At 41.5% G+C, this 14428-nt stretch overlaps 1 protein-coding gene across 1 annotated transcript in view; it reads left to right on the top strand.

The window, feature by feature from the left end:
• SCUBE2 (signal peptide, CUB domain and EGF like domain containing 2) overlaps positions 1-14428 on the top strand; it is a 41407-nt gene that overhangs the window by 5372 nt on the left and 21607 nt on the right. Inside the window, 7 exon segments of the mRNA XM_075163128.1 lie at positions 1368-1502; positions 7314-7439; positions 7823-7939; positions 8821-8910; positions 10548-10664; positions 11680-11802; positions 13655-13771. Coding sequence (XP_075019229.1) covers positions 1368-1502; positions 7314-7439; positions 7823-7939; positions 8821-8910; positions 10548-10664; positions 11680-11802; positions 13655-13771 — 825 coding nt within the window.

Here is a 14428-nt window from a genome sequence, read left to right as displayed (position 1 = left end):
TCATGTTGGATGTTTATTCATGATTGTTTGCACATTCACATCACTGTAGAACTCTCAAATACTCAGCTTCTCTGTGATGGAGATATGTCAGCCGCTCTTTTTGCTACAGCAGGTCACATTCTTTTGCATCCAATTGGCTTACTCATTGCCTTCAGTAGAAATTAAATCTGTTGTAATACTACGTTATGCTTCTTATTAAAAGCCTTTCTCTTTCTCCTTTTTTTAGAAGACAGCTGTTTTATGCCAGAAATGCTACAATGTTAAATTAAAAACATTGTACTATTAGCACAGGAACAATGAACAGAACAGGGAGCAAACACGATGTTCCGTATGAATTTGCAAATGAGACCCGTGCTTTGTCTCAGCCATGTTTTGTCCTGTTTTTAAGGGACTGAGCATTTTTACTTCCTGTTCAAATGGGCATTTCTGAAAATTAGGGTAGGGAAATTCTTTGCTGGTAGTGGTTACAAAAACCTGCGCTTATTAAGGGGTAAAATTCCAAAGAATTGGAGGTTGGGATGAGCATCCTGTTTTCAGAGCCTTAGCTGAAGTTTTTCTACTCTTTGTTTCTCTTGGTTATCTTGCAAGCAGAGCCTTTCTATATTGTCTGCTATTGTTGAAGCTCTGAATATTGCAAAATCAACATTAAAACTATTTCCAGAACTTCTGCTCTTGTCCTTGACTGCAGTCGGGCAACACAGCAGCAACCTTGATGGTAAGTGGTGATGACCTAGAGTTGAGGGAGGAGGATAATAAATCAAACTGAGCATCAGAACAGATGTGATGTGTGAATTCTAGCTAGAGTGAAAGTAAGGAGCAGGAGGTAGGTTTTAAGCTAAATTTATTTTGAGGTTGGTATTTTTCTTGTTCTACCTTTGCTGCAGAATGGGGAGCTTTCTGGGAAAACACCTTTTATAGCTTGGATGGGTTTGGAACCAAAGTTCCGTCCCACTGAGCAAGACAGAACAACGTATGGATGCTCAACCCAGATGTAAATGCGCTAGGCTGCTGGGCGGTGGTACTATCCAGCTGCACTGAGAGGCAGGGGACGTTCACGTAGGTGGGGTGTGGAGCCCTGCTTCTGGCTGCACCGAGGCTACTCTGCCTTAGTTGTAACCTGGTTAGTTGGCCAGCATTTCTTGGGAGCCCTGTGACTGATTGGGCAAACTGTGAACAGGGGAAGAGCAGCAGCAAAAATACACTTTCCCAAGGGTGACAGCACAACAACAACAACAGGCTAGCCTGGGGTGCCTGGGTGGTTACATGCTGAGTAGATGTCTGTCTGTACTGCATGTTGAGTGGCTGCTGCCGACACGAGTGTATTGGTGTTAGTACAAAGCTGATCTCTCTCTTTCTCTCTCTTTCAGATACAGATGAATGCATGTTCAACAACGGTGGTTGCCAGCATGTTTGTGTCAACACTGTGGGGAGCTATGAATGTCGCTGTAAGGAAGGGTTCTTTCTAAGTGATAACCAGCATACGTGCATCCACCGCTCAGAAGGTACTGGCTGCTTCCCTCCAGGCACCAAGCAGGAGTTCTCGACAGAAGCTAACTGCAAAATCTCTAAAGCAGCTTCAAAAGTATTTTTAGGCTAAGTTTTTCAAAGCTGTGAAGGGTCTTGGAAGTCCTCACTCCTTTTAAAAGGAACAGTGTGTCAGAATCTTCTAAGTGACTTTGAAGACTCTTTACATCCCTTCTGCCCCTTTGATCCCACCTGTATGTCTGCAGTGTTGTGCTTGTTAAGGCTGTACTGCTGTACTCCCAGTGTACTTTATGCTCTGTTGTGCAGCTAAGCTGTGTCCTGATCCAGGGGATGGCAACAAATTGAAGGACAGTGAGTTCTGACCGTTTCCATTGGCTTTGGTTACAGGGCAATACCTGCATTACCTTCAGGTACCTTTTAGATTCCCTGTACAATGTTTAGGTTTCAGCTAAGAGATTTATTGTTTATCAGCCCCAAAGGTATTCAAATCATGTTCTTTGTTTTGAGTGAAACCTTTATGAAGCGACCTTTGAGAGATCAGAGAGCCTTGGATATCTAATTAGACATTGGATTGAACAAAATTATTTTGGATGCCCTTAGGGAATACTTTAAAGTGGTTGCTCAGATCAGGGAGTTGTCCATTGAACTGTACAGTGAATATCTTACTGAGAAGTATTTAAAGCTGCAAAGCTTTCTTTAATCTATGGCTTATCGTTGGCATGACTATAAGAGGAATCTGAGCATGAGTAAACAAATCTCACTTTAAAAATCCCCATAGTGAAGAGATCAACATTTATAGACATATATGGCCATCCACAGATGAGTGCGCTGAGGTGGCTGTCATCTGATGTAGCTGAATTGATCTTTTGTTTGAATTAAGAATTTGTATTCTCAGCTTCTCTGGTACTGGGCTTGGTCTCACAGGGGTCTGCTGACGCACGGTGATTTCTCAGGCCATTGCTCAGCTTCCCGCTGCAGGAGCTGAGCCAGGAGTGGGGACAAGCGGGAAGGCTGCAGTGGTGGGCAAGACGTTTCCCTTCATGTTGCCTGCTAGCAGAGATGTCTGTTTGTGTGCACGGATGATGAATCTAAGGATGAAAATCAGTTGCTTGAACTCCTTGTCTTGTCCGATGCCAAGGGAGGAAAAACTTCCAACTCTCTTTATTCTTACTTGCTGCTACCTGAGTACCTGGAGTACCTCAGCTAGCAGCAGCAGCAGCATTTCCTGTCATTAATAGTTGTTCCCTAAATTGTACCTTTGTAATTCTACCTCGGTTCTCTTATTTTTAAAGATGCGGTTAATTTCTTTTAAAGTTTTGGCAAAAGAGGCCTTTTTTCCATAACACCAAATTTTCACTTCATTTAGTCTTTTTTTTTTTTTTTTAAGCAAAAGGAAAAAAAGATGCATTTTTTCCTAAAAACTACTAAATAAAATACATTTTTATGGAAACCAGTCTTAAGAAAAAAAAACTTATTGTTTTTGCCTGAAATGCTTTTTTTCTTCATACTAAAATACAGAAGTGTTTGTTTTGGTTTCTTTAAAAGCCATTTTTTCAGGTTATGGTGTGACTGTTTCCCTCCCACCTCCCCCCCATTACTGTGAAGAAGTGCTCCACGGGATTCCCCACTGTTTTTTTCTTTTTTTTTGTTGTTTGGTTTGGGTTTTTTTTGTTTGGTTTTTTTTTTTTTCTTGGGTGGGCAGGTCTGTTGTAAGCCAAATCTCATTGCTTTATCTTTCCCCTCACTTTGTTCTCCGTTTTTCTGCTCATCACTAGGTCTTCTATTCTCTGCCTTGTGTATGCATCCCTCAGTGTATATACTTTATTAGCGCTCTTTTGAGACCTCACAGCATTGATTGAAACAGCATTTGGCACTTACTGCCTAGACCATCTATTCAGTTTTGCTTCTTATCTGTAAAACACGGGAGTATTTCCCTCCCTGTCTCCCAGCCCAGTGAAGAGAGTGCATACATTAATGCTTGAGAGACCTTCCTAGTGGTCTCCAATACTGGCCTTTACATACACATACACAGAAAAAGAGTGAACTGGAGTTGAGATAGGAGAACTAGAGAGGCTTGGGGCTGTTGTATTCCTCCTGATGAGCAGTGTAACGGGGGAGTCTAAGGGTCATCTGTCCTTCTACGTCTATCTGCAATTATCCTCTGGGTTCCCTGCCACCTACTGTGACTTGGGACTCAAGGTCAGGTAGCTATTAGAGGAGAGTGATAATTAAAGTTGATTTTTCGTCTGATATGACTGTGTTGGTCTGAAGCACAGGGGTGCTCTGAGGGGCCTGATGGTTCTGCCTAGCCCCTGCTTAAACCACAGGAACTCAGAGTGTCTTGGGAAGTTGTGCACAACATTTTTTCCTTGGCTGTCTGCTCTGAATGAGCTGCTCTTCATCTACACGTGGGAGATGGATTTGCTTCAGGAGGCTGTTACAGTAGCTGGCAGGGCAGCCATGCACATGTAGCTTGTTTTGTGTTTAACTTGCTCCATATTAGAGAATACAAAAATTTGAAGGAAAACAGAGTTTTTCACGAGTAAATGCGTAGTACATCTTGTGGTTGCTATTGCTATGGTTGACAAATCTTGCTACTCTCCCTTGTGGTATTTCACAGTCATAGCTATCTACTTGTTGGGCTGAATCAGTGGGAGTGAATTGGACCTGCAGGATGAAAGCCACATCTGAAATCACTGTGTGGACTGAAAGGTCGTACATAGGGGACCATCTCAGCTGTTGCTTTTGGAGTCCTTCTGACTGTGGAGAACAGTGATAACTAGAAAGTTTTTTGGAAAAAGTTGCTTTAACACAAGGGTGTAGAAAGCATGAAAAAAAGATTAAAGCGTTCCTGGGATGTCCTGTTCTGCTGGCTGTGCTGATGCTCCTCGCCGTTTGGCTATTAGAGGGAGAATCTCTGGTAGTTCTTTGTACAATTGCATCCTCTCCCTCCGTCCCATTGAGCCTGTTTGAAATGGAGCCTTAATGTTCTTAGCAGATTTGTGGTGACGTCCCCACGTCTTCTGTGTAAAAAAGACAAAGACTTAAACACAGATCATACATGTAAGAGATTAATTTAACATGACCTCATAGGGAAATACCGTGCTGGCTTTTTGCCGTGTCTTACCAGTGACAGGAGTGCTCAGATCTCACTGAAGTTTGCTGGGTAACTTCGCGAAGGTCCAGTCATGAGAGAGGACGCATCTGGCTTGGGGTCTGCCAGGCCAGGCAGGCACTGGATTCAGCTCTCTTGGCTGTGAGTGTGGCGACCGAGAGACTCATCCATCCCAAGACGCTTGTGTGTCATTAGGGCAGGGTCTCCTGCAAGAGAAATTGCGTGTCTGGGAAGCATGTCCTGGGATTTGACCAAAATTTGTTTGGGGTTTGATTCTGGACCACAATCTGCCATTGCAACAGCTCTGGAACAATGTGACCTGGGAGACTTTGTGTCCATGAAAGAGTTTGCAGTCACACAACATTTATGGTTTTATAGACACTTCTTTAATACAACCTTATAAAACGGGGCCGAGTAGAAATCTTCTACCACCTTTGGAAACACGGAGCAGCTTCACAGTAAATGCTAGAATGTGTGGATGTATGTATCTTCGCTGAAATGCTGTCTTTTGGGCCAGCTAGATTTTGGTGGGTTTGGTCATGCACCTTGTTACACAATGGGTACTTTGTTATTAAAATGTGCCCTGGTTTGGGAAGTGCAGTTTTAGCTTTCTGTGGAGACCTGATGGAATTTTGCTCACTCAGAACGGAGCAATCCCAGATTGAGCATTTAAACCATTTGTCTGATGTCAGTGAACTTTACCAGAATACCTGCTTGAACAGTTTCCCCTTCGGTAGCTCAATAGAGACAAAAGAATAACTTTGTTAACAGAAACTAAGCCGCTAATTCTCTTAATGCTTTCTAACGCCTCTGAGCTAACAGACCAAATCATATAGCATGCTTAAGAACAGAAATGTCACAAAACCACAAGAGTTAATGAGGCTAATTTGTGGCTTCGTAGGTTGTCTCGTTCCTTGACTGACAGCACAATAATGGATGACAGCTTTCATGTGGGCTCCTTGGGCTGTGACTGTGTGCTGCAGGATTTGAAGTGTCATTGTCCTGTTAGGCTTCTACAGAGCCCTCACTGTGGGAAAGGAATCAAAAAGCCAGCAGAGCAGAATAATCTAGGCTCTGCAGTAGCCATTCTTTTGTTGCTTAAAGCTGTCTTAGTAGAGAAAGGGTACCGCAGCTTGTGCTTCAGATGGCGAGAATAGTCATCTGCAGAGCAAGACCTAATTGAAGTGTAGTGGAATAATGGTGACGAGCTGACCTCTGCTTGCCAATACAGTGGTTTTGTTTCATTTAGTAATAAGGCTGCAAAAAGAGCTGTGTAAGTTTAAAAAATATCTAGGGTGTGGAATTGTTCACACAATCCCTTTTTTCTGCATGGTCACCCTTTTCATTCTTTCTCTGAGTGTGCATCTGCTCAACTCAGCTGAGTTCACTGAGGTAATGTGGGATAAGCCCTTGCAGCCAAAGTATGCTCCGCTTAGTCCTCTCAAATGAAGTGTTCTTACCAAGAAGAAAGAATATTTTGGTGTAACATGTCTTATAAAAGCCAAATGCACCAAGGCAGAGAATTTGATGGCAAAGGTGTGTTCTCCATATACCTGAGCATTCTGTTGTCTTCTCTCCCAATTTTGTAGCACTATAGAAGACTTCAGCAAAAATCTGTGGTGTACTGTTAGAAGAAAAACTATTCTTTTAATTTGGTCTAATGATCCCATTTGATAACTCAGCCAGCTGCTGTGTAACTTTAAGTTGTGTCTGTACAAATGGTGTTACCATCTTGCCAATGGCAAAGGCATTGATTTACCTGAACCATGGGCAAGGTGAAAGAAGTTTTTACAATAATTCTAGGAACAATTCCTCCCTGTTTAATTGACTTCAACTTTTTGCAAAGGCCAGACAAGGCCCTCTCGCAGTCATTGAGTGCTGGTGCATGAACAGCTTGTAACTGTCAGAGACAAAAATGACAGGAGGTTTTTAGGAGGGGCAGCAAAAGGAAGAAAGTCACTAGTGTCACATTGCTTTTTCATTTGGTTAAAGCAGGCACCGGCACTGAATTCTGTCCAGCTGGGAAGGTGTGTAGAAATACAGAACACTGTGATAATCCCCAGTAGGGTTATTTTGGGAGGTATTTATTGAAATCAGAAAAAAAAAGGAAAACAAAATGGTTAACAAAAAAGAGAATTAACATAGAGCGTACGTACAATCTGCGTGTCTGCCTGGTCACTACTTGGTCACTGCTGAGGTAGGTTATGACTTTGGGAATCTGCTTTGTAGGCCGCTAATTGAAATAGGGGTGACTTGTGACTGTCGGCCTAGGCATTCCTGTGTCTGATGGCTACTCTTTTAAGCAGAGAAATAAGGACTTCACTTTAGGCTTTGATCTTGCCAGGTATCAGGCACCTTGCAATTTTTATAAAAGAAATGAGAAGGTTTTATAACCACTGGTATAAAGTGAGAGCATTGGATGAGAATGCAGAGGCTGTACAAATCTAGGGATGTTGCTTTTTGACCTTGCAGTCAAAAAACATGGGCACAGAAAAGATCACAGATGGAGAAACCTTGGGGCCATTGACTTTGCAGGATTGGACTTTCTGCCTTTCCTATCTGTAAGCTTATACTTCTTGTCCTAACACTGTAGAGTTTTCCCAGAAGTAGCAGGCTGTTGTCTGTGTGTGTATTGAACTGATTTTATTTGACTGTTGCCTGCACACAGAGATGCTGAGGATGCTGATGCTCTTGCACTTGTCCTGTTTTGCAGAAGGCATGAGCTGCATGAATAAAGATCATGGCTGTGCCCACATCTGCAGAGAAACGCCCAAAGGAGGAGTTGCCTGTGAATGCCGACCAGGATTTGAACTGTCCAAGAACCAGAGGAGCTGCATTTGTATGCAACATTCTGCATATGCTTATGGTTTCCCAAAGTGAACAAATAGTGTTCTGTTTGCAGTGATATGGGATTTGGTATGTTATAGCTAAACTGGGATGACACGCCTAAATTGTGTGCATTTGAATTAAACCAGAATCAATGGCTTTGCTGGACACTATCACACCAGTCTGTTGGTTTCTACAGTATCTGTAGTTTGGAAGTTGCACCATAATGATGGAAGTTCAGGTCCATCAGAGACCTCTGCAGTGTTTGTCTCACAGAGTTCTTCAGGAAAGGGGCATGTTAGGAAGGCGTATTGGAGCTAATTGGAGAGAAATTGAGCACTGTCTTTCAAAGATGTTGGAAGTACTTGTGAGATGTAACATGTATTTTCTTCCTAGTAACATGTAATCATGGAAATGGTGGCTGTCAACATACGTGTGATGATGCTGATAATGGGCCTATTTGTGGGTGTCACCCCAAGTATATCATGCATGTGGATGGGAAAACCTGCCTGGGTCAGTATACAGTGGAGGGAAGTAGTTTTCTGTTGGTGACTAACTGTAGAGTGGTGTGGCGTTACTGTGTGTGCATGATTAATGCTCCTCATAATAGTACGGCTAGAAAATGTCAAGGAATCCAAAACTAAGAAACCTGCTAGTGCATAAGCAAGTGGGTTGGGTCCAGGCAACTTGTGCTTCCCTATATAAGTAGCTACCTAATACTACTGCAGCCTGTCATTATCACTGGTCCCTCTGAAGCACAAGGCCTGTCACTAACCAAAGATGATTCCCTTCTCTCTAGGATATTTTAGGTTCAGTTTCTTGTATAGCGTGAGCCAGAGAGCGTAACCAAGCAGTAAGTCTGTTAAAACCAGAACTCTGAATTCAATTAAAGTACAATTTTTGCAAGGCAGTTATCCAGTAAAGAAAGCACTTAAGATTTATAAACTCTTCCAGTCTCTGGAAGAGTTTGTTGTCTGTTGATTGAAATCAAATGCTCAGGCATAACTGGCTGGTGCTTGTATTAGTCCATGATAGATGATGACAGTGTGCTCTTAACAGAACAGTTCATGACAGTTCAATTAGTTCTTTCATCTTGTTGCTGTTCACTATATCTGTAGCACATCTTCTGTTTTGTTAAGAATACTGAAGCAAACATGAGTTGTAAGGAAGCAACAAAAGCAAAGTATTCTCATGGTTTTGACTGAAGGGTCTTCATGATTTTCATTATTACTTTCTTTTTTAAAAAAAAAAATTATTTCTGCCTCGTCAGTTCCGACTGTCTCTGATACTTCAGCATGCGATGCGGCCGATTGCATGTGTGTACGTATTGGATATCAGATGAGGCTTCTGGTCAGGGACCTTTACTCATTTGCTTTTTTTCATGTTCCTTACAGAGAGGGAAGAGGCTGCTGTTGAAATTTCTGAGGGAAACGCTACAGCAGGAGCTGATGTGGACAAGAGGGTGAAGCGACGGTTGCTTATGGGTAAAAGTGCTTATCCAAAGTAATTTTGCTGTTTGCTGAAACCTTTTAGATTGAAGAATTGTTTTTTTATTGTAACCATCATAGCTCTGGGCTGAATTCTGCCTGAGATGCTCCACTCCCTTTTAAGGAAATAATATTATTCAATGTATAAGAAACTATGTACATCATTTGTGACAGTCAGTAGGAGGTGTTAGGGACTTGCCCTTGAAGCAGTGTATGTCTCCGTGGTTCTAATTCATCATGGGAATGCAGTACAATCCCTTCTGTGCTACAGTTTTAGCCAAGTGATTGTGGAGGAAGCAGTGATCTACCTGCTTCTCTTCAATTGAAAGTATACTTCTGCATGGAAGAGAATTGGGACCAGTGAAGGATTGCATGTAGAAGGACATGTTAGGATACAAGGCCATCTTATTCTTCCTAGAGGTGTTCGCATCTGGCCCAGAATGCCAGCCTCTGAGAGTCTGTCACTTCTGGGAAGGCACTGGCATGAGAAACAATCACTGTGGTCTCAGGGCAGTTGGGTCAGCGGATGTCCACCTCTCAAACGCCCTTAGTCCAGGCGGTCAGGGTGATTTACTGTGCTTATTGGCATTTGCCGCAGAAGCGGCATGGAGCACGGAGGCTGAGGAAGAAACTACCAAAAGTATAGGGATAGCTCTGAGCTCCTGAATCCATATGTAGACCCCTAAATTTTCAAAAAAAAAAGACATTTCTGTGGAAAGAGGAAGAAAGAAGAGGCGCTCTGTCTTCACGTGGAGATTGGACACGGCCTCCCAATATTGAATGTGAAATGAGAGACTGGAAGGGAATAAACCAGTAAAGGTCTCAAAACTTGAGAATAAGTAGCATATGCTTGATGCTGCAGAAAACTAGGAGACAGAGCTAGAAAGAGAGGATTTCAAAAAGCAGACGTCGAAAATTATCTTTGTGGCTCTCTGAATCAATATGTGCTGGATAAAAATGCATTTGTCCAGCCAGTGAAAAGGTTGTTAAACTGACTGAGGTGGTTAGACTGACTACAAGAGGATGAATGCCAAAGAGTGAGTTATTTCTGTTTAGTTGGATGTGGAGAACTGTATTTTAGGGGTGTTTACTAGAAAGGTTTGGTGAGATTTAGACATAGGTTGCATAGGGGGAAGTTAGAGGAACGTTAAGTTGAGATGGCAGCTGGGTTACAAGCCTGAAGGAACGCTCAGTGTGGGTGTAATCCACCATGACTGGGAGAACAGGCAGCATGTGAAGGTGTGTTGGGAGGGATTTAGGAAAACTGGTTTAGTAGTACTGAGTGTAACCAGGTGTCTGAGCATTGGTGGGAAGTGTCAGAGGATCAGCCAGGATTGAGTGTGGGCATAAGGAGACAGACTGACAGGAACAGATTCGTCATCAAGGAGCGGGGATTTGGTTTTAAGGACGAGAATATCCAGAGACGATATCTTAGTCTGTAGAGTCTCCGCAAAAAAACTGGACATAGCTGAGGCAGGGATTTTGCCAACACATGTATTTAGTAGTTGCTCACGTATACTGGAGTAAATGTGGTTGAATAGCAGTGTGCTTGGAACCATGCCTTGTATCGCATGATGGTTCTTGTTACCATTATAATATCCCTGAGCAAACTTCAACTTTATTTTGTTGGCTAGAAACGTGTGCAGTAAATAACGGTGGCTGTGATCGTACGTGTAAGGATACATCGACCGGAGTTCACTGCAGCTGTCCTGTTGGATTCACGCTCCAGTTTGATGGGAAGACATGTAAAGGTGAGTTTTATACCTGTGGACACGTGCGTACCAACACCTTGGTGTAAGGTATTCATCTTCAAATGAAGGTAATCCACTGTCCAGAGGAAAGCCAGTAATCTGACCTCAGAAAGGACTGCAGCCAGGGGTAGATGCACAGTTTCCAGTGCATCAGGTGCATCGTGTGCAGAGAACCTCTGCTGCTCGGCCTCACCGCTTCCCTCACCACTTCCACCCCTCCTGCCAAGATGGCCTCATTTTTCACAGATGAGGTTTGGTAGAAGGTAATACAGGTCTTGGTAAAGTAGAGGTCGGTACTGGGAGAGGTAGGCGTGTAGGTTCTTACCGGCATACAGTCCAATAGCCTGCTATTCTACCCGCAGTCAACTGGGTGTTAGAGCAGTTTGTCAGTAAAGATCCGTGTGTAAACAGGGATGTGTGAGTGGAATTACTTATACTGGTCCAAGCAGCTCTGATGAGAGTACTGGAAAGGAGCAAAGGGACCTTTAGGTTGTATATTAGAATACGTTTTCCAGTAATTAGATGTTAAGACTGTTCTGCTAGGCAAAAATGATGGAATCCCCATGCCCGAGTCAATTAATATTAGATAAAGAACTCATTCTAATATTGGCATAAAAAGGACAGGGTAGCTCAGGAAGTCTCCTCTGTCTGAGATTTCTGCAGGGCTTAGGAAGAGGAAACGGAGAGAATGTTTAAAAAGCTAAAACCTGTTAGAGAGCATTTAAGTCAAAGTGTTCCCAAACAGAACTTAGGGAAATGGTCTTTTGTGAATACATGTACCCAAACGTAACTGACAGCAATATGTTAAATGAAAGCAAATAACACTGTCATGGGGCTGAATGGGTCAGATCATTCTTAAGAGCTGGATCTGATCTTCCTTAGAATTTGTAGTAGTCTCGCTAGATTTTGTTTCTGGGCTTCTCTAACCAATCGGACGTGACTGTTTTCTGGATCTGGCAGTGGAATTATGTTGAATGTACTGTGTTTATTTGCTGAAGCACTTTTTTTGTTACAGATATTGATGAATGCCAGTCCAATAATGGAGGCTGTGATCATTTCTGTAAAAACACTGTTGGCAGTTTTGACTGCAGCTGCAGAAAAGGATTTAAATTATTAACAGATGAGAAGTCTTGTCAAGGTATGTGCACTGGAGAAGCAATAGAAGTATAACAAATCAGTGTGGCTTGGACATCTACTACAATGATGAAGTGATAATGGACTCCAGAATAATTTCCATGCCTCGGTTATGTTTTTTTTTCCTTCTGAAACAGCTGTTGAGTTAATACAGTTGGCTTGATGCTATTGTAGGAGGTATGTTTAACGGCACAGTGAACTATTATCTGGAAGCGACAGAGATAGCATCACATTAAAAAGCTCTTTATGAGGATAATGCTTCCCCCCCGCCCCTTCTATTAATGATCTTAAAATAATTTAGAGGGAAAAATAGACAGTATCTCTTTCTCCATCTTAGTGACTAGTTCACCATTGCAGTGAAATTATTTTTTCTTAATGGGATGTTTAGGTGCCATGAGTTCATTATTTAAAGAAAAAAAGATATAACGTGTGATCTATGAAATTATAGGCCTGTATACAGACTGGAATCACTATTCCCTAACACATCATAGAGCATTTGATTTTTAGGATGACATGGATTTCTCCTATGAGACTTAAAAAGCATATTTGCTTTTCTGTATCATGGTGTGTACATATAGAGTTAGCAATCCTGTTTAAGTTGCTTAAATACATTAAAATGTAAATATCAAAATGGCCTGTGGTTTTGGAAAAGCTACAGTACGAAACAACATAAAGCCAATCAGCCAACTGGGGAGGTGAATAATTCTGTTTGCTAGACAACCAGCTGACATGAATGATGAATTTCAGAAAGCTGAACTGACCAACAGAAAATAGTTTTCACCTGTTTTTTTGGTGCATTCTTATCCTCTTTAAATCAGACAAAGGAGGACAACTATTTATACCGAACAAACTTCTTGAAAATCTTATCTTAGGTTTTTATAAGATAGTTTGTGTTTTTTTTTTTAATGGAATCTGTTTATGAATGTATTTTAAAGACTTGCATCTCCCTTTTGTCCCTGTCACTTCTGTTACTTTCCCTAGATTGTTTCAAAAGTGGTATCTTGAAGCATGCCAAAGCCCCAGAAAAAAGAATGATGTAATGTGTCAGTGATATTGATGTGAACTTTTTTGTATTTTGCAACATTCTTACATAGCATGCATAATGTACTAGCACAGAAATTTTAGGTGCTTTTGACGGTATAATAAACATTCAGGGCCTGAGAAAGTGGTGGGAATTTTACCATTTTACCATTCAATTCACTGAAATCATGATTAGGCTACTATACTAACTACACTTTACAAAGAAGATGTGTGCAAAGTGATTGTAATGCCAAGGAAAACTTTTCCTGGAGAAAACAGATACCTCAGCAGTTTTTAGAGACAGACATTGAAGTCTCAATATACAGGATAACGGATCCGTGGAAAAATTCACCAAATTATTCCAGTCATCTGTCTTCAGGTGTATCTCAGAGAACATGGTGATTTTCAGCAGACTTAAATCAGGCACTGCATATTCATATAGAGTTAAAAATGTGGCCTTTGGTTTCATTTATGAGGGAAAAAACAAAGGCAGGACTTATTTTTGTAAACCTATTTCTGCAGACCTTATGTAGACTTTTCTTAATGAAGTAAGTGTTTTGTCAGCATGTTTTTTTTCCTCCCATGGAAGAGAAATAACTTATTTTAAACATAATTGTTAAAAATGTAGCAGCAGTTTTCGTGTTTGCCAAGAAAAAGCTTCTTTGGCAAACTAATTGTTCTTTTAAAAGTTGTCATTTCATTATGTTACATTATTTGCTTTAAAAGAATTTGCTTAGTTTACATAAATCTGCACATCTCTCTGTCCAACTTTGTTAGCTCATCAGTGCTCCCTTGTCAGGCTGAAGGATACTGATGTATCCCTTTAAAACTTGCAGACATTGATGAATGCTCTTTTGAACGGACGTGCGACCACACGTGCATCAATCATCCAGGCACCTTTGAGTGTACTTGTAACAAAGGATACGCGCTCTACGGTTTCACACATTGTGGAGGTGAGTTATAAAAAGACACTGCAGGCCATGCTGACAGTCTGTTGCTACAGGTCTGATTAGTCTCTGTGCAAGACGCAGGCCTACGTATATGCAGTAGGCATATAGAGTAAATTTTACTCTTTGTCATGATAAGGAGATACAGCAAAAGTAGAAACTAATCCTGCTCATTTCTGTCTTTGCTCAAATGATTTTCCCCTTCCCACCCTGCATCCAGAAAGCACCTGTGACTATTGGAACAAACTGATGGTTTTGCATCTAGATATGAAAGCCATAATTTGACAGGTTTTTCACATGCAGAAGTCACATTGGCTTCAACGAAAAGTCAGTGGAATAGGACTTACAGAACAGGAGGCGCTGGATGACTTAGAAAATTATGGTTTTGCAGGTTGCCTTTGTGCATATTCAGATCCTCATGTGATGTAGATTGGAATTTAGCTGATGTAGTACCACTGATTTACATTGGCCAAGATTAATACTCTTAAATCTTTTACGTCTTTTCTACAAGAAAAGTTCAAGGAAGGAGAGAAAGATGTTCACAGAACCTCAGTGTGTGTCAAGTGTGAATATTTCTGCGACAAATTCCCAGAATTAACATTGGGATGAATAACTGGACACTAAATGGAATTAAACCTGTTTTATATAAGCTCTAGGCAAGAC

This window comes from Calonectris borealis, chromosome 14 (assembly GCF_964195595.1).
Source record: "Calonectris borealis chromosome 14, bCalBor7.hap1.2, whole genome shotgun sequence".
Lineage (NCBI taxonomy): Eukaryota > Metazoa > Chordata > Aves > Procellariiformes > Procellariidae > Calonectris > Calonectris borealis.
This window is presented reverse-complemented; position numbering and strand designations above follow the sequence as displayed.